At 37.0% G+C, this 27,527-nt stretch overlaps 1 protein-coding gene across 1 annotated transcript; it reads left to right on the top strand.

Annotated features, from left to right (window-relative positions):
- The first annotated feature begins 9,776 nt into the window (after positions 1-9,776).
- ssr2 (signal sequence receptor, beta) lies at positions 9,777-25,994 on the top strand. Its single transcript, XM_039766951.1, has 6 exons — positions 9,777-9,851; positions 10,553-10,710; positions 10,958-11,056; positions 15,469-15,577; positions 17,437-17,514; positions 25,130-25,994. Exons 2-6 carry the CDS (start codon positions 10,553-10,555, stop codon positions 25,238-25,240), a joined length of 555 nt encoding a protein of 184 aa, XP_039622885.1. The 5' UTR covers positions 9,777-9,851; the 3' UTR covers positions 25,241-25,994.
- The last annotated feature ends 1,533 nt before the right edge of the window (positions 25,995-27,527 follow it).

The following is a 27,527-nucleotide window of genomic DNA, read 5'->3' on the forward strand; positions in this document are numbered from 1 at the left end:
GATTCCGAGGCCACGAGACTGCCAGCCCCCTCTTGGCATTCTACCTAACATAAATAACCTCAATTAGTCCTCATTGTATTCAGGGTTCACATGAAAGAACTTGATGATGACGGTCATGTGAACTTCTGGCCTTTAATTCATCAATGTAGGGACATCATGGTGCTTTGATCAGGTGGTGATGGCGCAGATCGCCACCACAAAAAAAAACCAGAAAAAGAACAAAAGAGAAAGTAGGGGTTAGTACGGATTTCGGAGTCACCATGAATGATAATGAAAATTAATTGAACATACAGAGCATCAAACTAAAATGAAGCTATGAGAAAGCCATGTTAAAGTAATGTGTTTTTAGTAGTTTTTTAAAGTGCTCTACTGTATTAGCCTGGCAAATTCCTACTGGCAAGCTATTCCAGATTTTAGGTTTATAACAGCTGAAGGCTGCCTCACCACTTCTTTGAAGTTTAGCTCCTAGAATAATAAACAGACACTTATTTGAAGATCTAAGGGTACGATTTGGAGTGTAAGGTGAAAAACATTCTGAAATATAGGATGGAGCGATATTATTTCAGGCTTTGTAAACAATAAGAAGTATTTTAAAATCAATTCTAAATGACACAGGTAACCAATGTAGTGACATCAAAACTGGAGAGAGATGTGCTCAAATTTTCTTTTCCTACTTAAGATTCTAGCAGCTGCATTCTGCACTAGTTTCAATCGATTGATGTATTTTTGGGTAGTCCTGAGAGGAGTACATTACAGTAATCTAGTCGACTGAAAACAAAACCGTGAATTAATTTCTCAGCATCTTGCAATGTTATGAGAGGTCTAACTTTTGCTATATTTCTTAAGCGAAAAAATAGTGTTCTAGTAATCTGTAAAACATATTAAACATAGAGGGATACACATTTTTTTTAGAAAGGATAGTCATAACAGAAAAAGAGGTGGTGTTGCTGTATATGTCAAACAGAATTTAAATGCAAATCGTCTTCAATTGGGCAATGAGTTATAAGGGACTTTAATTAGCCAAATATTATCTGGGATAGAAAAAGTCCAGAAAAGAGCAACTAGGCTGATTCCAGAGCTATAGGGGATGAATTATGAGGAAAGATTAAATAATCTGAGCCTTTTCACTTTAAAGAAGATAATATTAAGAGGAGACATGATTGAAGTATTTAAAATTATGAAGGGAATTAGTATGATGGATTGAGACTGTGAGTTTAAAATGAGTTCATCAAGAACATAGGGACACAGAGACTTATTAAGGGTAAATTTCGCACAAATATTTATATATAATATATAATATATAATAAAAGTTTTTCTTTACACAGAAGGGCCATAGACACATAGTATAAGCTACCAATTAGTGTGATAGACAGTAGGACTTGAGGGACTTTCAAGACTAGACTTGATGTTATTGTAGAAGAATTAAGTAGATAGGACTTGTGAGCTTTTTTGGGCTGAATTGACTTAATGTCCAGATAGTTCTAATGTTCCAATTGCAGGTCTTACCACTATTCTAAAAAACATACCTTTAACCCTCATTTGATTCTTTGATTGCACAATATTCCTGATACCGCCTTCCAATTGTTCCATCCGCACTGCACTCTGAGGGTTGTCTCTGCATCCAGTTCTACTTCTTCAGCATTTATTTAAACTTATCCACTCTTTCCACTAGCTCTTCCTGAAAGCTAATTGCTGAATCCTGATTGTATTAGCATAGAAGTATACCATAGGAAGAATAAATGTTCAAAATTTATAATACTGAGCTATGAACAATGTGATTAGCAAAAAGGCTTGCACCAGGGGGATTGGTCTTTTGTCCCATGATCCATATCCAGATCAAAGAGGTAATAGCTTAAAGAAGATCCCTGGTGCAGACCTACTCTACTGGAATCTTCACTGTCACCCAATACTGCATCTAACCTGGGTCTTCAATCCCTCATACATATCTTGAGCAATCCTTACATATTTCTGTGGTACTCGTTTTTCCCTTTTGCACCTCTGGACCTCTTGATGTGGTGCCATTTCATAAGCCTTCTCCCATTCATTAAACACTGTACAGTATGCCAACCTTCCTGTTTTTCTTGATGCTTCCCCATGAGCTGTCTCAATGCAAAAACTGCATCAATTGTTCTTCTGCCTGGCATAAAACCAAATTGATCTCTTCCCTAAGCCTTTCCTCTATAAGCTTTCCCTCTATAACCCTTTTCCAGATTTTATCATTTATCATTTATTTCAGTTTTAACCCTCCAAAGTTTCAACAATCCAGAATATCTCACTTCTCTATATAAATGGGTACAATCACAACATTCCTCCACTCCTCTGTTTTTTTTTCTTCTGTTCATAGATAATCTGCATTAGATCCCACAACATACCTACTTCCCTTTCCCCCATACTTATCCACACTTCTAATGGTATTTCATTAAGATCTGTTGTCTTTCTATTGTTCTTTTTTTTTTTGCTTGGGATTTCATCTCCAATTACTTCCCTTAGAATTTCTTCATTCAGAGACTTTTCATAGTACTCTTTCCATCTATTCTTGATCCTATCATGCTAACACAAAACCATATCTTACTCCTCTTTTATCTTCTTTATATGACTAAAATCCTTCCAAGCCTTGTTCCTAGCCTTCACTATTCTAGAAATCATTCTCTCTCCCTTTTGTGCATCCAGGTTTTCATATACTTCCTCAAAGACCTGTGCTTTCTGCCCTCTCTGTCTCCTTGTTTGTACATTTATTTATCTTCCTCTCTCCTTGATTTGTACCATGTCTTCTTTGCCTTTTCCTTAGCCTTTATTACATCCTGGACCTCACTGTTCCACTACCATATCTCTTTGTTCCCAGGTGGTCTTCCTCCTGTCATTTACCCAATAATTTCATCTACTCTTAATACAATTTTGCTCTTCTCCTCCCACCATTCCTCCAAACTCTCAAATGACTGCTCTTTATTCAAAACTTTCTCCCTAATTTTTTTTCTAAGACCTTTCTCTTTATATTACCACAGTTTTATCCTCACTGCTTGTTCTGGTTTTATTCTCATGCTGACTCTGATATACCAGTCCATCGCTATCACTTCATGCTGTGCTGTCACCATTTCTGACCTTGCTATCCTTAATTTCTTTAGCATGAAATCTTCTGCACATTAAAAAGTCTATTTAAATTTCTCTTCCTCCACTACTGTAAGTCAAAAGCCAATTTACTTTCTTCTTAATCAATGAGCTGGTTTGCCCCATTGGTGGTTAGATTGCAGATTAGGTTAATTGGTGACTCTAAATTGGTCCCATGTGGGTTTGTGCCTAAGTGGGTACTGCGATGGACTGGTGACTTGCCCTGGGTTGGCTATTGCCTTGTTGCTTTGTCTTGGTAGAGTAATATTTTACTCTACTTTCCCCTTTTATATTATTAATATGTAGCCTTTATCAGAATTCCTCAAATCTCCCAGACTTACCGCTGTTTATAATGTACTGTACGATATAACTTTCTCTCCACCTTCCCTTCTACATGTACAACCTCAGGTAATTAAGTGTAGTAAAAGACAAGCAATTAATTACAATTTAAACAATGTATTATTGATATGCAAAGTACTGTACATTTGAATATTGCCAACCATACAACCTGATAAATGGTGATGTGCAGTTTCAGGCGGCACACAGACTTGTTAGCTACTTAAAATGTCTCTAGTTAAGGCATCATTTTGTGGTCAGCTTTTCTTCTTCTTTCCTGTCTCAATATGGCTGCTGAGCTGTGCTCCTTATTGTGTTGTCCTTTACAGTTCATGGTGTGAAATGCTCTTTCATCAGTTTGGTAAGAGAGAGAGAGAATGAGGTAAACCAAGCAAATTTATAGGTTTTCTGTCCAACCCCTACAGTAGAGCCAATAGGATGTCATGGTACTTGAAGGCTTCTGATACAAGCCAGTTCCAAACAGCCATACTTCAGACCAATGGGGGGATAGAATACCCTCATACTTGCCCTCCAAACCATGTGTTAAGGTAAAGCTTGGCAGTAAGGCAGCTAGGCTTTCCTGTGGGAGTTAACTGAGAGACTTTAGTAGGGAAATATTAGCCAAACTTGTTTGAGGCACTTCCCCCAACCCTATCATAAAATTACAAAGAGACTCATTCCTAAAAGGGGGGAAGCCTTAAATCATTGCTGTTATTATCAATAATATAACACTAATGTTACATTGCTTTGTCTAAGTTACAAATAAAGACATACAAAATATTTATCAACTTGTATGCAAAATTTCACATCACAACACTTGTGCCTTATTCTACCAAATCCCATCCACTGTGCTCCTGAATTGGATAAAGTGGATCTGAAAAAGCTGATGCTGCATTAGGATTTGATTTTTTATTAAACATGGTACACATATGTGCCTATAAGGCATACACCCTGTAAAACCCCATACAGTCTGCACTGTCTGCATAATTTATATTATTGAGAAACTGGTCACATCTAACATATGGGGCAGTTAAGTGTTTTGTAACAATAAGTTCAAGTTTTAGTATAATGATGTGCACATAGTATAATTAAATTCTTACTTGCATGTTTCCTCATAACAATGACAATAACACAATCCCCGGTAGTATTCCAAATAAGTTTTAAAAAAAAGTTTAGCAAAATACAACATTAAAATCACTGACATGTGAAGTGAATAACATTGATTATATTATTATAGTGGCACATTTAAGAGGTGGGATATTTTAGGCAGCAAGTGAACTATCAGTTCTTGATGGTGGTGTTTTGGAAACAGGAAAAATATGCAAGTGTAAGGATCTGAGCAACTTTGAAAAGGGCCAAATTGTGATGGCTAAACAATTGGGTCAGAACAGCTCCAAAACAGCAAGTTTTGTGGGTTGTTCCTGGTTTTCAATGGTTAGTACCTACAAAACGTTGCCCAAGGAAGGACAACTGATGAACCAGTAACAGTGTCTTGGACACACGTAGGAATTGTAGCTAGCCTTTCTGAATGAATTCACAGCACAATTGCATCATATTACAAATTGCATAAAAACTCAATGCTGGCCATAAGAGAAAAGTCTAAGAACACATGGTGCATTTCAGTTACTGTCCAACACCTAAAGCGCCTACAATGGACATATGAGTGTCAGAATTGAACCATTGAGCAATAGAAAAAGGTGGCCTGGTCTAATGAATCAAGTTTTCTTTTAGATCATGTGGATGGCTGGGTCTGTGTGTAGTGTTTACTTGGGAAGAGATGGAAGCAGGATGCACTATGGAATAATGGGATATTGGCAAGTTGGTGTCGGTAGTATGATGTTCAGGGGAATGTTTTACTGGGAAACCATTCATGTGGATATTAATTCGATACATAAAATCTACTTGAAGGTTGTTGCAGGCTACATACAGCCTTTATTGGCATCACTATTCCCTGATGGCAGTGTCCTCTTTCAGCAGGATAATGCACCCAGCCACACTGCAAGTACTGCCCAAGAATGACATGAGGAACATGACAATGAGTTCAAGCTGTTGAGTTGGCATCCAAATTCCCCGGATCTCAATCCAATCAAGCATCTGTGGGATTTTCTAAACAAACAAGTCTGATTCATGGAGGCACTACCACACTCCTTATAGAACTTAAAGCATCTGTTGCTAATGTCATGGTACCAGATGCCACTGGAAACATTCAGAGATTTTGTGGTGTCTTATGTCTCGCCAGGTCAGACTTGTTTTGGAGGCATGTGGTTTTAAGATTGTGGCTGATTGAGCTGTGTGTGTTTGTATGTTTGTGTATATAGTTTTTTTATGTTATAGTACCTTTGTTACATTATAATAAGCTGTTCAGTAACCTTATAACCTGGTAGAAACTATCTCTTGATCTACTGGTAAGTGCCAGTGGTCCTGTACTGTTTGCTAGAAGGAAGGAGTGGTAAACGTGACAGTGGACAATGGCTGAGGTGTAAAATTTTATAGCTTTCCTTTCTAAAACAGACTGTGTTACATATTTCATGAACAGAGGCCAGCTGGGTACCAGTAATATTCTATGTCACTTTCACCACCTTCTGAAGGGCTTTATGATCTCCTGTTAAGCAAGTGAGGTGCCAAGATGTGATGCAGCCAAAAAGGATGGGTTCCACTGTGCACAAATAGTAAGTGACAATAGATTTAGAATGTCACACTTTTCCCAGACATCAGAGAAAGCAGAAGTGCTGGTGAGCATTTCTGACAATACCTGATATGTTTTGTGCCTATAATTCAGTTAATCAGTGATGGAAACTCCAAGTTATTTAAAACTGTTTATCCTTCCCACAGCATCCATTCTGACTTAGAGTGCACTGTGGTCTGTCTTCTGCTTCCTGAAGTCTGTTACTATCTCCCTTGTTTTCTTGATATCAAGAGTGAGATTGTTATCTTGGTGTCACTTTGTCAAAAAGTAAACCTCTAATTTGTAAGCTTCTTTTGTCATTGTTGGTGATTAAGCTCATGATGGTGGTTTCATTGGCAAATTTAATGATGGCCATGGAGCAGTATCTGGGCACAAAGTCAGAGGTACATCGTACACATACTTGGTGTCAGTAAAACCAGATGGACATGATCAGGCAAGTTAAAAATGGTCACTGGCGAAATAGTCTTATACACAGACAAAGAAGATGATCAACAAAGGATGAAGAAATGTTTGATGGAATGGATGCCAGTGAAGAGTGAATCGATAAGAATTAGACTGAAAGGAAAACAAGTGAATGTGAATATAATTCAGTGTTAAGCACCAACAAATGATAATGACACAAAAGAGAAAGGCCAGTTTTATGAACAACTACAAGCAGAAGTTGAGAAAATTCTATGTCATGATCTGACAATTGTAATGGGCAACTTGAACATCAAGGTGGGAAAAAGCAATAAACATAATACCACAGTTACAGGCATACATGGATGCAAAATAATAAATTAAAATGTTGAAAGACTTGTAGAATAATGTGACATGAGCAGTCTTCTTATTGAAGGGACTCTCTTTCAACACTACGAGATCTATAAGATGACACTCTCCCCCAATGGCACTCTCCCTCAATGAACGAGATAAGAATCAGATTGATCATCTGTTGATTAACAGCACACGGAGAAGATCTCTACAAGATGTGAAAGTTAGGAGAGGAGCAAATGTAGGAAGTGACCACCATTTGGTGGTAGCAGTGGTGAAACTCTAGCTGAGAAGGGCAGGAATTAGAATACATCTATGATGTAAAGAAGCTGAGAAACATTGATATAAGATCCACCTTTACCACACAGCTGAAGAATATATTCCAGGCTTTACAGGACCTTGATGAGAATCAAATGTCAGGAACAAAAAGAAATCACATTATATGGAGGAATATCACAACAATATAAACAGACCAGTGAAGCAATCCTAGGGTACAGAATGGGAAAAAAGACTAAAGAATGGATATACCAAGAGACATGGTCAGCCACAGAGGAAAGGCGTAAAATCAAGGAGAGGATGCTGGATGAAAAATCAGTACGACTAAAAGATAAACTCCAAGCAAACTACTCCGAGATCAACAGAAAAGTTAAGAAACTCACAATAAGTGACAAGTTTGAACAGGGGCTGGTGGACCAGTGAAAGACAAGAACAGGAAGCAGTTAACAACAAAGAAGGAACAAGCGGCAAGATGGACTGAACATTTTAAAGAAATTCTGAATAGACCACCACCAAATGAAATGCCAGATATCAGAGAGGCAGAATAAAACCTCAACATTAACACAGAACCATCAGAGAGAGATGAAATTGTAGACACCATTAAACTACTCAAGAATGGGAAATTTCCAGGAAATGACAACTTGAATGCTGAATTATTCAAATGCAAAACAGGCATGGAAGCCAAAAACCCTGCAAAACCCTGCAAACACTGTTCACTGAAATTTGAGAGAAGGAGCAGATACCAAAAGAATGGACAAAAGGAATAATTGTTAAGATTATCAAGAAAGGTGTACTGACTGATTGGAACAATTGGCAAGGAGTCACACTCTTGCCATTACCTAGTACGATTCTTACCACGATCATCATCCATCATATCAGAGATGCTGTTGACAACTGCCAAAGCAAAGAACAAGCTGACTTTAGAAAGAACAGAGGCTGTAGTGACCAGATTTTTATGTTGCACAACATCATAGAGCAATGTACAGAGTGGCAAAGGCAGTTGTACATAAACTTTGTGGACTCTGAAAAACTTTTTGAGAGCATCAACAGAGAAAGCCTATGGCTGATTTTGAGATATTATGGAATTCCCATCAAGATTGTGCATATCATCTGGAGTTTTTATGCAGAATTTACCTGTACAGTAGGCAACAGCAGCCTATCATTTGAAGTCAAGACAGGAGTAAGACAGGGCTGTGTGGTGTCTGCCATACTTTTCAACGTGGCCATAGACTGGTTGATGAGAAAGACAACATAAGATACACAGAGGGGTATCAGATGGACTCCCTTCACCACCTTAGAAGACGTTGACTTTGCAGATGATCTTACCTTGCTGTCCCACACACAGCAACACATGTAGGAAAAAAACTGAATTCTTATGCCTCTTTGGAGGTCAGGTGGTAATGAGAGTGAGCCAAAAGAAAACAATGATCATGACACTGAACATGGAATTCCCTGCATCAATCAAAGTATATGGTGCTGATCTACCCAGGATAGAGAAGTTCAGCTGCCTAGACAGTGTCATTCACCAGGATGGTGAGAGGGGTGAGGACATAAAGAGGAGACTGGGAAAAGCAAGGAATGCCTTCATGACCATGGAAATTGTGCGGAAGTCTTCCAAGTATGGTATCCACACCAAACTTAAACTGTATAAGAGCTATGACCTGTCTACACTGCTGTATAGGTCAGAATGCTGGTGCATGGCAACAAATGACCTAACCAAGCTGTCAACATTCCACACTGTAAAGCCTGAGGAAGATATTGGGCTTTTTCTGGTCCAGAAAGATCTCTGTGACCTCCTCCTCCGATGTCATAAGAGGACATGAGTACTGTTATAACGAAGAAGTGCTGTAAGTGGTTGGGCCATGTGATGAAAATAGATGCTGATACCATCACTAAAACAGCATACCACTGGACACTAGAAGGACATGGGAAATGTGGGAGACCAAGAACAACCTGGCGATGAAAGGTTTGAGAACGAGATGAAAGCTATGAACTATACTTGGGCCATACTGGGAACAATGGGGAAAGACAGACAGCTATGGATGAACTTTGTTGCTGCCCTATATGCAAGAGGATGAAAGGACAGTAAGTAAGTAAGTAAGTAAGTAAGTAAGTAACCAACAGACCTCAGCATGTGCAGATTGGCTTATTCCATCCTCCACATTGATCCTTAACATTGGCACTCCACAGGGAGATTTGTAAAGTCCTTTTGACAACTTTGTTCACCTGTGACTATGTGGCCTAACACAGCTCCAAATCCATCATTAAATCTACAGAGGTAAGACTTTCCTGCAGAGTCAGTGGTACCAGACAGCAATCTCACCCATTAATGTCAGCAGAACCAAGCACCATGTGCATGCTAAAAATTAGTATTTTGTCATCACCAATAAACTATACCTGTATGTATATTGGCCTATGTTCATAGCTGGGAAGTCCTACAAATGTCTCCTATATTGCTTAAAGAACGCAGTCTCCGACCGTTTTGTGTGATGCGGGAATGGATGAGTAAATTGTGACGAGAAGAACTTTACTGAAAAAATTAATAAAGCTGATTTTGAATTTGAAAAACTCCAATTCCCAAGATTCTGTGCGCTAATTCAGATGCGCTCGGTGATTGGTTTTCTCAGTGTCGTCGTGTCCTATACTTTTGCTCTTGCGCAGTCTTTTCAGTACTGTGTGTCGCCGGGACGGACTCAAGGTAAGTGTGAAAAGAAATGTTACAGGAAAGAAACAGTACTCTCTAGTTTCATTTTTGAAAACATATATTCGATTATATATGATAGTGAGAAATAAGTATGTGACCTTTTGTGCTAAAGGGAATGCTGTGTTGATTTACGTGACCATTTGATAGAACGAAGCAAGTACACGTAAGCATTGTGCTAAGTAGGCTGTCGACTGAGTGGGTCTTCAAGATTTTTCAATTGGCTGTCCGTTCATTGTGGAACATCTTCAAAACCACCCAAAACTCATGAAAGGCTGCCAAATAGTGATTCTCGGCGTTATGCCGTTTTTTTGCGACCAAATACCTGTGTTTACGTATGTAAAAATGCAACGACAAGTCGGTTTACTGTCGTGCGCATTTACTACCACTACTAATAGCAGACATTACTCCGTTTTTCCGGAATCTTAATAACTTATCGTCATCGCTGAAACCTTGTTTTGTTTGTGTATGTTACTGATGGCATTAATGGTTTTAATGAGACGTCGACTTATTGTAGAAGAAAAATATTTTTATAAGTGATAGATTCATTGGATTGATGTGGGCACGTCAGTATTTCGACGCTTGCGTGCAGTCTGGATTTTTAAGCAGTTCCTAAAACGTTTTATTTGCTTACTTAAAGAAATCGCAGTGCCCTCGATGTGTGATGTGTTCATTTTCCCTTAACGTCTTTCTTTCAGATGAGGGTTGTGTTCGTGATTGCTGCGTTGTCTCTGCTGGCTGTTGCCCAGAGCGAGGAGGGTGCTCGTTTATTGGCGTCCAAGTCTCTACTAAATCGATATGCAGTAGAGGGACGAGATCTTACTCTGCAATACAATATTTATAATGTCGGCTCCAGGTATGTACATTTTGTTTTTCAAAGTTTTGTCCCTTGGAATTTATTGGCAGAACACTAGAATAGATTGGGTGGTCTTGATTGGGGTTTAATATCATTTGTGAAAATATGCGAGATCTTGTATAGACAATAATGAAAACGAATTTTTCTGACATGCGCTAGCTGAAAATGATTGTTGGGGAGAGATTTTCTGTACTTTGTTTTGCAGTTGTCTCGCTAACAGCTCACACTTTATTTTGTCTCCAACCAGTGCTGCTCTTGATGTGGAGCTGTCTGATGATTCTTTTCCACCAGAGGACTTTGGCATTGTCTCCGGAATGCTCAATGTAAAATGGGACAGAATAGCACCGTATCCTTTCCTAATGATTATTAAATATATAGGGTTTCACAAATATTTAGTATTTTTTTTTTTGCTTTTAACAATATACCTGTTAATTTTAAACCATGAAGTTCTCCTTTGAGCAGGTATTGTTTGTCAATATATCTTATTTGATGTTCACAGCGTTGAATTGGGAAACAGTGAATGCGGAAGCCATACAAGTGGTACAGTTATTTGATAGCTAAGGGCTAGGCAAGCGCTTGTCGGTTTTATGTATTCTTTTTTTTGGGGTTCATGTCCACAAAATGTTTGGTGTATGCCAGCTTTTGAACGATTTCGTTTGTGATCTTAGGCTTATTAAACAATTGAGGTAACCTCATATGCTTTGTTTGGATATGATCTCAATTAGAGAGCAGATCTCCTTTTACATATGATTAAAGGATCATTCCATCTATTATGTTACTTACCTCCAAGATTTTTTAATTCAATGTTTTTGTTGAAAAAAAATGTTAATAAAGACAACAGTGCTGGACAAAAGCAAACAATGTTTAAAATGTCCATGGAGAAAATTAAAGTTCTTGTGGATTATGTGACACAAGTTATGCATTTCCCTTATCCATTCATATGCTCAGAACATGCAAAATACATGCATTTTTGGATAAAATATGATTGCTACCTACTTCCGGGAAGGACACGATATAAATGGGACAAGCAATTCAAAAGTGCAGTATTATTGGAATGTGAAGATCTGCTTCTCCCTCTCATTCATTGATCAACAATCCAGTCTCTAGCACAAAAGCAAAGTATTATGGCAATGTACCTTTCCCGTTTGTATTATATGCTGAGTTGTTTTGTATTTTTATTTTAGTGAAAAATGCATATGAATGGATAACAGACATGTCGATTATGTGACAAGTTCCATGAGAATTTTTTTTTTTTTATCCTTTTTTGACATTATCCACATTGTTTGCCATCATCCGGTGTTGGTCACCATTGGATCCTATTCAATTACAGTCTTTGCTATTCAAATTCTCCATGAAACCAAGAGATTACATTTTTTTCTAAATAACCACTGCTAACTACAGTACTTTGGGAAAGTAACATGCACTAAAAGATGTTAATTTGAGATAGTGCTCCTTTTAAGGTGAATGTAAAGAATTATAACATAGAAGCAATGACCTTTTTAAGACCATGAATAAACTCGAGCCTTACTAGAAAAATGTAACTCTGTATCTTTATAGGGCTACAAGAATCTCATCCCTTTTGAAGCCAAACACTCATCCTTGTAGGCTAATCATAGAACATATAACATGTGCACTGATCTGTTTGTCAAAGTACATGGTGAAGGGATGATTTAAAAATATAATTTCTGTGCTGCTGTGTAGTCCACTGCAGGTCCATTGCCAGGTAAAGTACTAGACTCAAAATATCATATCAACAATATGACCTTTGAATATGTTATCCTAAATATTGTTTATATTAAAGATGCTGTAAGTTCTCCTCATTCTTGTATTGTCAAAAATTTGTAACTGTTCAGGCAACAGACTGTGTATAACAAACAATCATAAAAAGGCTATTGTAATTGGCTCTGATAATTATTCAGCCCCAAAATGTTTTGTTCAGTCTTCTTTCCTGGTCAAGGTTTCCAAAATATTGGACATTATCCAGTACATTTAACACTTCTGCTTCTGTGTTCGGTTCTGATGTTTTTTTAATATTAGAAGTAGTCCCCAACAAATTTTAATAAAATTAATTTCAAGTCTAGGAGGATTTTACATTAACTAAGTGATGTGGGACAACTGTCAAGCCATGGAAAAAAGTTTTGTAATCTGCGTTAAGTAAGCTGTGTTAAGTATAACAAGGCTACATGACAGCTTTTCTAGTTTTGGTAGGTAAACCTAGCCTATTATATTTCTCTGGACTTTAGACATGGTCCTTTCTCAATCCTTTTTGTCCACAGAGAGACTTGCTCCCTCCACACTGCGGCATGTTTTGCAACATGTTACGTGTTTGGCGAAAATTGATTGCATATTCTAAGGATATGTTTTACAATGTTGTTGTGCTGTAATTGCATTAGTAAACTGTGTTGCTTACGCATATTCATATAAATTCATGTTGTCTTATATTGGAAAGCATTTTATAAGATTGAAGTAGTTTAAAATTAATAACAACCGTTGACAACTGTTCCCAACTCCTTAAAAACAATAGCCCTGAATGCTTATAAAAGATTTTCATTTTAACATTCAACAACAACGTGGTTCATACAAACCTTTTTTAATCTTGTATGAGAATTACATACTTTAATTAGCGTAAAATAAAAATCCATCGACATTGTATATATTTCTGGTAGTGAGTTTTAGATTAATTTGGAAGAAAACGGAAATTATTAAAAATCCAAGAAACAAATAAAATGCTTGGGTATCGCCAAAAACCTTGGGGGAGTGTTATGGTCCTATGTGATATAACAATGGTTATCTCTGTAATACGAAAACTATTAGGAGGTATTGCCGATGCTTGAATAGTTTATTAACCTAAAATAAAATCGACCTATAATTAGTAATTTGTGCCTAGGTGTATTGGTCTATTTTTTATCCTTGTTTGCTTATTTTTGAATAACTGCTCAGATTGAATTTTGTAGTCATGTTGAATTAAAGTTCTTTGCCTGTTGCTTCTTGCATTTTGTACTGCAAATGTCACAAACCAGAGTTTCACAATCTTTTCTAGTCAAGTTGTCTTGTAGAATTTATGTATAATTATCTTCATGTGCAGAGAGTAGTTTTATGCAGACTTAGTTATTTTGGACTGTTAACTGCTTAATTTGCAAAGGAATTACACTGACTCATAGCTGGTCTATGCTGTTTGATATCTAAAATAACAATTTTGTTTTTGTTGTATATAGGATGACATGTAAATGTCCTTTAATTCCTTGAGCTTTAAATACCTTTTCCACTGTGTATATAAGAATGACTGCAGAAACATTTTTTGAACAATTAGGTAAAGGTAGTAATGAGTAGTATGACTGGAAAAACATTCACTAATGTTGCTACCACAAGATGTAAAACATTGAATACAGTAATCCCTCCTCGATCGCAGGGGTTGCATTCCTGAACCCCGCGATAAGTGAAAATCCGTGAAGTAGAAACCATATGTTTGTATGATTATTTTTATATATTTTAAGCCCTTAAAAACTCTCCCACAGGGTTTATAAATATACCCCACACAGTTGTACAGCATAATCCCTTTGTTTTCTCTTAGATATTAGGTAAGATTCATTGAAATTATGTATGTAAACACACTGTTTATATACAGTAAAACCTAAATATTATTTTAAAGATAGAATGTCTCCGATATCGCATATGTTACAGCCATTACGATAGACAGGCCACCAGCAATAAATGCGTACAATGTAAGAAAAATTGTATACAGTAAATGTGTGTACAGTAACACTAAACGTACGTACATGTACTAAGTACTGTAAGTAGAAAATTAATTATGGTTACTCACCAACAATGACACGATGAGTTTAGTTTTACTGCACAACAAAGGAGAGCGTTACAGCTCTTCTAAAGGAGCCTCTTCAGGCGACTGTAGCACTGCCGTTGTTCTTCTTCCAGCAGTCTTCAATACAAATCCTTAAAGCAGATTCCATCCAGACTACTGCCTTATTACATCCACTTACAACTCGTTTTCTACACTGGTTAAAAGGACTCTGCGGCCGTAGATTTATATTCCTTTCCTACTTTTTAAATAAAAAGAATCGTAGCCTTATTGATGCCGTAATGGCGTCCTACAGCGGTGTAGCTTTTCCCTTCCTTCAACATATCCAAAATGTTTACCTTTTCAGTAATCGTTAACATCTTCCGTTGGCACTTGGGCACGGCCCCTGAAGCAGTAGCAGGAGCAGATCGTTTTGGAGCCATAATGAAGGGCTTGACTATGCACAAAGATAAACACAAAAGTTAACTCTTTACACAGCGAAACACATTGATGCTGGATGCGCGAGACGAGACTTCCTGGTTAATGCCACAGAATCGAATTTGGCACTTTGTCGCTTAGTCAGTCAGCACACAGGAACTTAACTGCGTGCTCTGATTGGTTAGCTTCTCAGCCATCAGCCAATAGCGTCCCTTGTATGAAATCAACTGGGCAAGCCAACTGAGGAAGCATGTACAGGAAGTAAAAAGACCCATTGTCTGCAGAACCTGCGAAGCAGCGAAAAATCTGCGTTATATATTTAGATATGCTTACATATAAAATCTGCGATAGAGTGAAGCCGCGAAAGTTGAAGCGCGATATAGCGAGGGATTACTGTAATGTTATTTGGCACTTTTTTTTTTTCTCCCATAAATGATCGGTTCATCAGTCCTTTTTTTTTTTTTTTTTTCTTTTTCTTCTTCCTTCCTTGTAGTTTAAGGCATCTGTTCCTTAACATTTTTTGACAGAGCTAGCAACGTTTCACATACTGTGGTATTGAGACCCCTTAAAGCTGGCTATTTTAACTTTACTTCTGCAACTATCACTTACTTGGCACAAGAGGGTGGTCAAGTCGTGGTAAGAAAATCTGTTTTTATCTTTATATGTGATTCTGTTAATGTAGGAATTTTACAGATTAAAAAATGCAGATCTCAAAAATGCTTAGTTCATATTTTTACAGTGATTTGAATAGATGACACTTGCTCAGCTTTCTTTGAAGTGTATAGTGTAAGGAGTGCAAAAAAACATTGATGGACAATAATTCTAAAAGTGCACTTAAGAATGTAAAAGATAAAGCTTAATATTAAAAAGTTTTAGTATTTCACTGCTAAAAACATTGACACTTGTATACAATTTGCTATAAGTCATTGCTTATTTTTCACCCAAATATGTGAAATGGCATTGAAATTTTAATAGCTTTAATTTTAAAGTTTTTCAAGATCTTGATGTATGTGGGTGCTCTTGACAGTTTAAAAGTTTATTTCCCTCGAAGAAATTTGAAAGTTGTTCCTAACATGTCTGTCTTGTTGGTGTAAAAACTTGATGAATGAAACCTTTTTTTCTATGATACAGATATCATTAATTTACAATGTTTTTTTTGGGTGTAGCATTATGTGATAGTTATGCTATGTTTGTTAGGTTTTAACATATCTTTAACGGCTGTTGTCATTGCTTAGTGCATAACGAACTGTCTCCTGAGAATGGCATAAAAATATCTAGTTATAGGCAATCCTCAGGACTAAAACAGCTTATGAATCCCAGAGGTCAATGGAGATTTGTGAGGGTAGCAAACAGACCACAATAAGTCAAATTTCTGTTATCTCAGACTACACTCATTATTGGGGTTTGTCTCGAATTAGCTACAACAGCCGAAGACCAGAAAAAGGAATTGCATCTACAGTGGCCACAGAAGGCAAAAATTGGCCTGTTAAGAAATTTTAAAAAGTTTGCTTGTTCTGACAGATCCAAGTTACTCTTGCTGTCAGAATTATCACAATTTGGCTCAAGCAACCACAGTTCATAGTGCCATCTTGTTTGGTGTCAACAGTACAGTGGTAGTGTGAGGAATGTTTTCCTGTCACACATAAGGCCCCTGATATGGTAACTTGACGGTGAGTTTTCATTGCTTTGGGAGCCAGTATGCTCCTCTGATCTCCAATCAATCATCTTTGGCTTGAGACAAAAGGGGATGTTTGTAGCAAGACCAGTGTAGCCGTGTAACCTGCAACAACTATGCAATGCAGTCCTCTCAGATTTGTACAGTATACAAGAATCATGAATGATGCATGCAGCACCTTGTAGAATTAATACCCAAACCAACTCATTTTCTTAAGGTGAAACATACTATCAAATCGGTGTACCTGATAAACTGGCAGTGGCAGCTATGCATTTGTGTGTGTGGTTGATATTAATCTATAAGGCTTTTCTGTGAGAAATACTATGCATATCTCACTTGCATGGCATGTTGATGTTTATGTAAGTCAGAGCACTGCAGACTGACCATGCTAGGAGTAAATATCTAAACTTAGTACACAGATCACCTTATTGGGCAGTGTAGTGTTTTGACTAAAATCATAGTGCTGAACTTGGGTTGCAGTTTGATTCTCAATACTAATTTAGATTACCCAAAAGCAGTAAAAGTTCAATTAGAATTTTCTTAATTTTTGTGAAATATGTATACACCATTCTGTACATTGTTTAGTTACAATTTTTAAAGAGAGAACATATTCCACTAATTTGTCTTTTTTTTTAATTTGTAAAGAAATAAGAGGTGATTCTAAAGTTATGAGCTTCAGATTTACTGTATTTCTGCCTGGTATCAATTTACATTTAAGATTATATTTAACATTTATCAAACCTTTTTCCTTGAATTCTCATGTTTGAATCTGTATATTTCTTGAACATCTTAATTTTTTTTCCCCCCTCTGCCATCATAGGTGGGATATACCAGTGCCCCTGGCCAGGGTGGAATTCTTGCCCAGAGAGAGTTTGACAGACGTTTCTCCCCTCACTATGTAAGTTTACAAATATATCTTTTTACATTAGTGTTATAAAAAATAAATGTCGTTGGCACCGTAATGTAAATATATATATCTGTATTCTGCAGTTCTGCCAGATTATGAGCCAGTTATTCCAAGTACAGAGGAACCAACTGGACAGTTCTAAAGCACAGTAAATGAAAAATGCAGCACTAATGCCAGTAGAGATTGAAATTGTTTAGGGATTGTGTTAACAGAAAGAGCTTTTCAAAAATGTAGTTTTTTTTTTCACAAATATATACCACAGAGTTCTTGTAAGACTGCTAAATGAAAGAAGACTTTCCAATTTTAACACAATGATATTGTGAAAAATATCTGAATTCTTTGAGTTGACTAGACTGTTCCAGACCCATTTGACTTTTGTATGTCACTGGATGGAGCAGAAAATCTTATACAGAGTCCTTTGTCGTTTCTTGGACATGTACAGTGTTGTACATGTTCCTTACACTGAGGGTTAAAAAGTCATTGTTGATTATAATTTTATCAGATTGTTTTTAGGAATCCACATGTTTACTTTCTGGCTGGCTAAACTTAAATTTGATGTAATGGCTATTTGTCCCAACCCACCAATCCCCAAGACACCAAAGTTAGGGCCCGTTTATACTTCATGCTCAGAACGCGTACGCGCCCCCATCATGGCTGCCATACGTTCCCAGCATTCATTTTACACGTCCCCTGAGCAGGTCCTCAGAAATTAACACGATGCGTGCACGAGTTGCAGTACCATCAAAAAGTCAGGGAGCGCAGTGTGCTAAAAGTCGGAAGAGGCTCTGTTTACTATCTACATGTGACAGAATGCCTCTATGCAGATCCTACGGGGATCGATGTGCGTGCTTCGATGTTTGATGAATGGTTCGTTGTGGTGAAGCAAAATGCCGGCATACAGATGCATATTCGTGGTGCTTTTATATTCAAGTGTCGCATATTCCCGATCATAATGACAAAGTCTTTTTTTTTTTTTTATAAAGCTGGTCTTTCTTTATCCACAAAAAATATTGTATTTGGGGGTTTTAACAAGATATTACACAAGGTTTTGGTTTGTCTTCTACATTTCTTATGTACACCTTTTTAAAATAGTATTTAATGTATGAATAATAGTGTGGTTTGATATGGAATAAAACTAGAAAGTTTTAAATTTTCATGCTTTAAATTAAAATAGGCATTTACCTGGGCTGCATGTTGGCACAGTGGTAGTGCTCCTACCTCGCACTAAGGAGACGTAAGGTTCATGTCCTGGGTGCTCCATGCGTTGAGTGGCCACGTTCTCGCCATGTCCATATGGGTTTCCTTTGGGCATTCTAGTTTCTTCCCACAACTCAAAGACATGCATTTTGTTTGAACTGGTGGTGCTAACTTGGCTCTAGTGTGTGAGAAACGGATTTGATTTTGTCTTTTGGTGTGGCTGTAATCGGCACATGCTCTCAACCATGGGGCAGGTTCTGTGTGTGAGAGTTGACACACCGTGAATGCTCATCTGGAAGTATAGTGCATAGAATGTAGCGTTGAGTAATAAGGTGCATGTGCTTTTTTTCTAACCTTTCCAACAGAAGAAAGTCTTTTCTTTGTGGTGTCTTGTGTTTTTAGTATTAGAACAAATTGGTGAAAAAAGAAAAACTGGGCCAAGACTGTGGCTGAACTTGCCTTACCTGTTAAATTGTCTATAAAGCACCAACTTCCATCAGGTAGCATGTTCTTGACTGTCAAACAAAAGTCGCAAGCATGACTGTGCTGGAAGGTTGGCAATATAGTCACTTAATATGACATCAGCTTTAGCAGGTTTGGAAAATGGATGGATACAGTTCCCCCAAAGTAGCAAGAAGTTTCAAAGTGGGTTTATAAAGAATGATGTGATCATTGTGGTCTACCCAGATTATCTTACTATATGCACATACAAAATGCATTCACTTGCAGCTTGAATCAATTACCTGAGAAATCAGTATTGTTTAAAACCAATAAAAAAAATTCAGACCTTATACCTTGGGAGTAATATTTAATGTCAGGTCAAATAATTCAAATTTCAAATGTCTCAAACTCCTGATGCTTTAATTTTTCCAATTCACTGAACACTTATCACAAATTTGAGTCTAACTTTGTGATATTAATGCTTTTAAGCTGACGAGTTTATTTCAGCATTCTTAAAAAACATTTTTTTGTGTTTTTCAAACTTCCTCACATTAGCAATCAGATTTTGTCTATTAATGCAGAATTGATGATGGAACTGGACAGACTATTGAGTACTAGTTATTTAGTTGTATTTAGCGAAGACATCCCCCTCACTCCAGTTCCCTTCAGATATGTCTTATGTGCTTTAGTCAAATTTTAGTTATTATATTAAAACCTTTCGTTTATATAATATGCAGCACCCTCCACAATTATTTGCACTCCCAGTTAAGATATGTTCTTAGGATTCCAATAAATATAGGCTTACAACACAAAAAAGAGAAATATCCAACCTTTAATTGAAGTACATTTATTCATTGCGGAAAAAAAATCCCACATTAAGAAATACATTTTTAGACGAAATCATGTGTGCCACAATTATTGGCACCCCTAACAATTCCTATAAAATGAATGTAATTTCTAGTTTAGTTTTTAAAGTTGATCAGAGTAAATTGGAACTTTTTAATTAGTAATTAATGACTCCCCGTGTCCCTGGGGTATAAATATGACATGACACAGAGTCCTGTTAGAGAACTGCACCAAAGAGTGGTATCTTGGTGGTCACAAATTCTACATGACAACCGTAAGACGCTGTTTGGGAGACATGCAAGGAAAAAGCCTTTTCTCACCTACAATCACAAAAGTAAACGTCTGGAGTTTACTAAGCGGTACTGGGGCTTCAGCTGGGACTGTGAGCTTTGGTCAGATGATACTAATATTTAGCTTTTTGGCAATAAACATTCTAAGTGGGTCTGGTGTGAATCCAAGAATGAGTATGCGGAAAAGCACCTCATGCCCATTGTAAAGTATGGTGGAGGATCTATGATGCCGTGGGGCTGTTTCTCTTCCAAAAGTCCTGTGAACCTTGTTAGGGTGCATGGCATCATGAACTCCTTAAAATACCAGGAGATTTTAAATCAAATTCTGGTGGCCTCTGCCAGAATGCTTAAGATGGGTTGTTATTGGGTCTTCCAACAGGATAATGACCCTAAACTTATGGCAACATCTACACAAAAATGGCTTGGCGGACATAAAATCAAACCCCTTCCATGGCCATCTCAGTCCCGAGACCTCAACCCCATTGACAACGTGAAGAGGAGAGTACATAAGAGAGGACCCAGGACTCTGGACGATCTAGAAAGATTGTGCAAAGAGGAATGGTCAAAAGTCCCTGTCTCTGTATTCTCCAACCTTGTTAAATATATGAGAAGATTAATTGCTGTCTTGTTGGCAAAAGGGAGTTGTATGAAATATTAAGAGCAGGGGTGCCAATAATTGTGGCACACAATTTCATCTAAAAAATGTATTTCTTAATGTGGGATTTTTTTCCCAATGAATAAATGTACTTCCATTAAAGGTTGGATTTTTCTGTTTTTTGTGTTGTTAGCCTATATTTTTTGGGGAAAAAAAAGAATTTATTATAATCTTAAGAACATATCTTAACCAGGGGTGCCAATAATTGTGGAGGGTGAGATATATAATTTTGCACATGTCTGAAAATATGCACCTCTGTTAACATTATGAATGTTGTGTTGTTGTAGAGCAGGGGTCCACAGATCTGAGGGTCCCAGTGGCTTTCATTCTAGCCCTTAATTAGTGCACTGTTTTTGCTCCTAATCAACTTTGAGTTAATTTTAATTGACTTATTTTAATATTTCCTCCCCTGATTTTCTTCATCATTCTTTTGAATTGCTTAATTTCTTTCCTTAAATGGCACCCAAATAGAAATGAAATATGAAGTGAGCGAACCAACATAAGACTTGAAGTCATTGTCTGAAACTTCAGCCAATTGCTTAATTAGGTGCAGATTTTCATTGTTAATTAAACCTGTTCTTTAATTACATGGTTTGTTGCTGCTGTCATTGTGCAGTAGCATACATTTATGAAATTGTTGATTTTCTCTTTTCTAAGAGCAGTGTTGAAATGTTTTAGGGACCTGATCAAATCAACATTCACCTGAGACCTTCACCTTTCTTTATTTTGAGAAATTGTATGATCAACATATGTTTTGGAGCATTTTGTATCATTGTCTGGCTGCTAATTAAGGAAAAAGAAACAATTAAGGGGTCTAAGTCTTCAAGAGCAAGTCAAATAAAATTAATTCAGAAGAAGTTAATTAGGAGCAAAAACAGGTCTCTAATTAAGAAAAGGATTAGAATGAAAAACTGCAGCCACTAGGGCCCTCCAGGACCGAAATTGGGGAACCCTGTGAGAATTGCCTTATGCTCCACAATATTAACAAATGTCTGGTTAATGTGGAAGGTTTGAAACATTACCTAAATATTTTATTTTTGTAGTGATATATAGGCAAATGTGTATGACGTTGACACCCTATTCAAGTCTGGGTCCTGTCTTGTTCCCCCTGCAGCTGGGATAGGTATCAACTCCCAGTGACCCAGGGCTGAGTACACCAGACTGAAAAAGGGTGGTTGGATGAAAAAGTGTAGCAATGTTCATAATAAGATAAGTTAATTACAAAACCATTCCTTTAGCGTGGCTGTATTAAAAAGCGAATGATCTCACCTTTTGCTAAATTCACTCAACTGACAGTTGATTGTTCATTGCATTACCCTTTCTAAGCATACAATAGTTGTATATTTTTATTTCTAATTCGATAATAGCATAAAAGAGGCAATAATGAAAGCCGTTTTCCCTTTGAAGCATAGCAGGATTCTGCTGTTTTATTAAGTTAAACTATGCTGGAATTTTAACACTAGAATATCTGAGACCTGCGAAAATATTTGTAATGCCGAGCCCCCTTAATTTTATTCTCACTGATATCGCCTTTGTTTTGTAAATGTATCAGTCGGCTGCAGGCACATAGCCTGCTGTCCTGTCCCCCACAGATGCAGCTGAAGTCAACAGAAAATCCTGTGCTGAATGCAAACCCTGGAAGTGTTTTTTTGACATGTAATGGTACCTGACACGGCTTCCCTTTTATTCTCTCAGCCACTGCTACCTCATGATCCACGTAGTGGTTACCCATTTATCTGTGGTGGTGCACAAACCACAGGTTGAGAGCCATTGATTTAGACACTATCCCAGAGAGCCCAGGTGTTATGCACCCAGGAAGTTGGCCTGGTGTGCAGTTACATTTCACTTCATCATGAAGGACCAGAATGTAGTCAGTGTTGCCACATGTTCTCTCTTAGTTGTCACTAACCTCTTGTCTCAATACAGTGCCCCAGTTATATTTTTTATAAGTCATTTTATTGTGCTTTGGGAGCTTTTAAATGCACTGAAAAATTTCCTACATCCCAGGACTATCTGGGGCCTTTTAGTATATGAGTGCATTAGAGACACATGGCCTAACTTTATAAATTTAAAATAAGATTTTCTGATTACGTAAAATAGTGTTGTTGTAATTAAATTGTTTTGTGATTGTCACAATTTTTTGCAGCAAAGACGGCTCCAGGTTTTTGTTTTTTTAATTTAGTGCACGCCTGTGTCATTTCATAGTTTATATAGTGTATGCAGGTAACATATAAAATGCACATCATTCCACTGCTTTTATATATTTGAGTACAAAAGGGGAAAAAATAAATGTATCCTATTACTGTAGAAGTCAACGCTGTAGATGTGTATCTGTGGTGTTAATCACTTCACTAAGCAACATTTTACCTTCAAAAACCAAAAATATCAGCAATAAAGCCATTTCATCAACTCAGTTATCAAGCAAAAAGCATTTATATAGAAAAAGAACAGCACAGCACCTGAACTCTGAGATATTCACCAGCTGAAAAGTATGACAATTGTAGAAAACCTTCCACCGCAAGTGGTGGTAGCATTAGGACGGCCTTCAGTTCACAACCTGTGAGAATGCTCTAGTAGATGCCTTCATAGAAAAAAAAAATAGGTTGGAGAACTTCAAGTAGATAAGTTTTTATTCAGAATTTAACTGTAAGGATCGAGTATATGTTTAATGAACATGAATTATGGACTGACATTGGAATCCTTGTGTATACAGTTTGACATAGTTGGATGACGAGCAAAAATACTAACATTCCTATTTTTAAATCTGCATTTGGAATATCATCTTCTGAGACCCACTAAGTCAACAAAAAGTGGATTAACTTGTCTACCAGTTCTCTAATAGCTATGGTGCCAGAGATGCTTGTTCTTACAAAGTTTTTGTGTTTACTAAACTTGCCAGTGCCATGTCCAAGGACCATTTTCTTACTTGCACTATAATAAATGAGTTTGATAATGGATAAATAAGTGGATTACCATGCAACTTTGCTATTGAAACTAAACTCCCTTCAAGAATTTTTTCTTTAATTGTGGGCTTAAGAAAATAGCTTTGGCAGAAGGTATTTGTAAAAGGACAACTTCTCAGAGTTTGCAGTACATGTGCAGGTAATGACTGAGGGTTGGGGTGGTGGCTGGGACAGCACCTGTCGTTGTTTTTACTATGTGATATTTCTTTAGCTAGCACTCGTGTTTTATAGGCAGTTGTGATGTCAATTATCAGTTATATGATGATTAAGCAAAGAATTTTGCAAATTATTTATGAACAAACTCCTTAATATAATTGTCACGGATATAAACTTTTATGCAAGACAGTATAAGGTTATGCATGCACTAAAACACTGTGTAGTTCTTGAATAGAAAGCAACTGATAAAAAGGAAATGCATTTCTTTTCTTATCTGTTCTATATTTGAAAGCTTGTTTGTAAACTTTAAGTCAAAAATATTTTATCATCCATTGTTCAAATGTTTCAATAACTGAACTACCTTATCCCTTGATGCAACCATTTTGCATGCTGCTACTCATTTATCTTATTTTTCAGAGGATGAGACACTGCTAGACTGTACAATGCTGTTTATAGCAGTGTGTGGTGTTCTTTGGCCTAATATAATATGGCAAGCTGAATGTAACTGTTTGCCTCTTTTCTAACATCTGGTCGTAGGAACTGGGACACCACAGTTCTCTGGTTAAGCAGAACCTCCAACCTGTTGTAAGATTAGTTCGAGATGTAGAATGAAGTCTTAATGCCTGCTCAGTTAGTGATTTCAGTGTATGCAACTACAGTATATTTCTTTAACCTTCAGTATTGAGTAAAGATATCTTAAAATTGCACCAGTGTTACTATTGTGTTGGGTTAATGTAGTAATAATAATGGGTACACCTTTTGTTGGATTTCTGTTGAATAGTCTGATTCACTTGTTAGAAATTGCATACTCCACTAAAGTTATTTAAAACAGAATTAAAATAGCTACATCTTTGTATCTTGAGGGGAAACAGTCCAGTGAGTTCTCTAAAAAAAAAAAAAATTTAGTACAAGTATTTCAACTCCTCTGAAAAAAGTACTGATGAGCTGTCAAGTTATGCTTTGCAATGCAGAATTTGACAGATGCAATTCTGTCGTTTACAGTGCAGTCATTGACTTTCAGTCTTAATTATGTGTCTCTTTTTTTTTTTTTCCTTCAGCTTGATTGGACTGCTTTTGGAGTCATGACTCTGCCTTCAATTGGGATTCCACTCCTTCTCTGGTACTCCAGCAAAAGAAAATACGACACTCGTAAACCCAAGAAAAACTAAAAGAATTTTTAGAGACTCTTTGCAAATGATCCAGCATCAGCCCACTCAGTGTCTAAAAGTGTAATGCTTCAGGAAGTTTGATACAGGTTTGTTTAAATTGAAACTAAAAAATTGAAAATGAGAAAATACAAAGCATTGCATTTTGTAATTTAAATTCATGCCACATGAAGTGTCACCTAAGCACTGAAGCAGCAGCAGCTTAGACTCTAGAACACCTGCATAAGTGTTGCTACCACAACAGATCTTCTGCTGTTTGCATTAGGAAACATCACAACACGACATCTGTCATTCCAGGGGAAAAGAACTTAAAATCCATAAATCTACACATTGATTTCTGTGTTTTCATGTTTACTTTCATTAAGGGGAAAAATTCTAAACAGTTTTTCAGAAGGTGATCCCTGAAGATGTTATAAATGTTTATTTAGGTTGTCATTACCAGAGTACTTCTTGGTACAGTGATGGGTGCTCTTCAAGCATAAAGAATAACTGTAGAAACGTTTAAAATGTTAAGTTTTTAATGAGTTTGAAAAGCTCACAGTTTTATTCGCTACAGAAAACTCAGCTTTTCCCACTACTACTACAAACAAATTATACACGGGACACTGGAGTAATAAATCACTTTGTATGAAGGGAGAGGGAGTGCGATTGTGCTGTGCAGGTCATTTACTTTACAGTGAATTTCAAAGTATTGAACTGTACTTGTTGTACATGTTAAGAGGTTTTTCTAATAAAAAACAATGTCTCCAAAACTCTCCATGATATGTCTTCAGTGAGCCTAATGTTAGTCTGTTCTGTCATCTGAAACATGTTCTTTATATACTGGTAAGCTTTGGTTGGTAGTTTGGCCACCCTTTCTTTTCTGCAGATTTGTCAAAAAGATTTGGTACATTTTCACCTTGGTGGTGTGGTGGTGTTTTTAAATCTGTTGCCTGCCTGGTGTAAAATTTGCTCACAATCAGTCCTGATTTTGATAGGCTTTTTCTGTTTTGGTTTGTAAGGGCGTAACAAACCCATAGTTTAAATTGTGTACTGAATGTTAAAAAGGCAAGTATGAAATGTTAGGGGGGAAAAAACCAAGTGTCATAGCTATTAAATGAGAATGTCTGGTGTAATTCAAATTTCATCTTTAACATGCTTGAATCATTAGAATAAAATGAGATATGCATTGAAGGTCATTTGTAGAGTAGGAATCGCAGTGTTTGTATGAGGAACCACTGAGACTTGAAGGTTTACACTGTAGAACTGAAAGTGGAGGGCTGTAGGATACTGTAAACAGCCTTTTATAAAATATGCTTCCCATGTAGTCCCAAGTGCTGCATATGTTTATATAGTATAACCAATGAACACAATCAAATAATACAAACAGTAACAGTAACATAGAACTGGTGAGGAGGAGGCTGGAGTAAATTGGGGGTTTTTGGAGTACTGGCTCAGATTTGTAAGCTTTTTGACACCATTGTTGGTCAGGTTATTTATCTAAAAAGCGGCACTCTGAATAATGAATGAATGAACACTGTGGTGTATAACAGGCACTGATAACTTTATTGTTCACTTTGGAGTCCACTTATCAGAAGTCCAATGCTTAGTAGTCTGATATGATGTGATTAACAAAATGTCAAATCTGTAGTACTTTTATAAAAATTCCTCTAAAAATAATCTGGTGTAGGAAAAAACAGTGAGCATCACAATGGTTGAACTGCAAATCTGCCACTGCTGCAGTATGTTGAGTTTGCTCAGTGCTGCCGCAGGGTTTGCTGAAGAAAGTCAAAAGGAATAAGTGAAAGGGTTTTGTTAGTGGGCACATAGTATTTCCAATAGTAACTGCTGTCTATGGTTACAACTGTTTTGTAGTTTAGATTACACCCTTCTGACAGGTTATTACGTATACCTATTTAGTTTTGAGTAGGATCCCTTTTAACTTTGAGAATAGCCTGAAGTCCATGGGTTACGGATTCAACAAGGAGCTGGAAGTGCTTCTTGAGGAGTTTTTTTGTTTCATTCTTAATAGCTTGAAGGGTTTTTTTTTTTTTTTAACCGTTCATGCTACAAACTTCTTGTTCCACCTCATCACAAAGATGGTGTTTTTAATTAGGATCTGGCAGTTGTGCACGCTACAGGAGTAAACTGGAGCCATAGTCCTGTTCGGCTTGAGGTGATATTTGAATTATTCTCCACATTTTTTAATACTGCAATCAAGTGTGTGAACTGTTAATGCAAAGCAGGGTGAATCTGTGGATTCATGCTCTTTACACCAAATTCTGATTTGGTAATTTGCCCAGTATAGCCT

Source organism: Polypterus senegalus, chromosome 1 (assembly GCF_016835505.1).
Source record: "Polypterus senegalus isolate Bchr_013 chromosome 1, ASM1683550v1, whole genome shotgun sequence".
Taxonomy (NCBI): Eukaryota; Metazoa; Chordata; class Cladistia; order Polypteriformes; family Polypteridae; genus Polypterus; species Polypterus senegalus.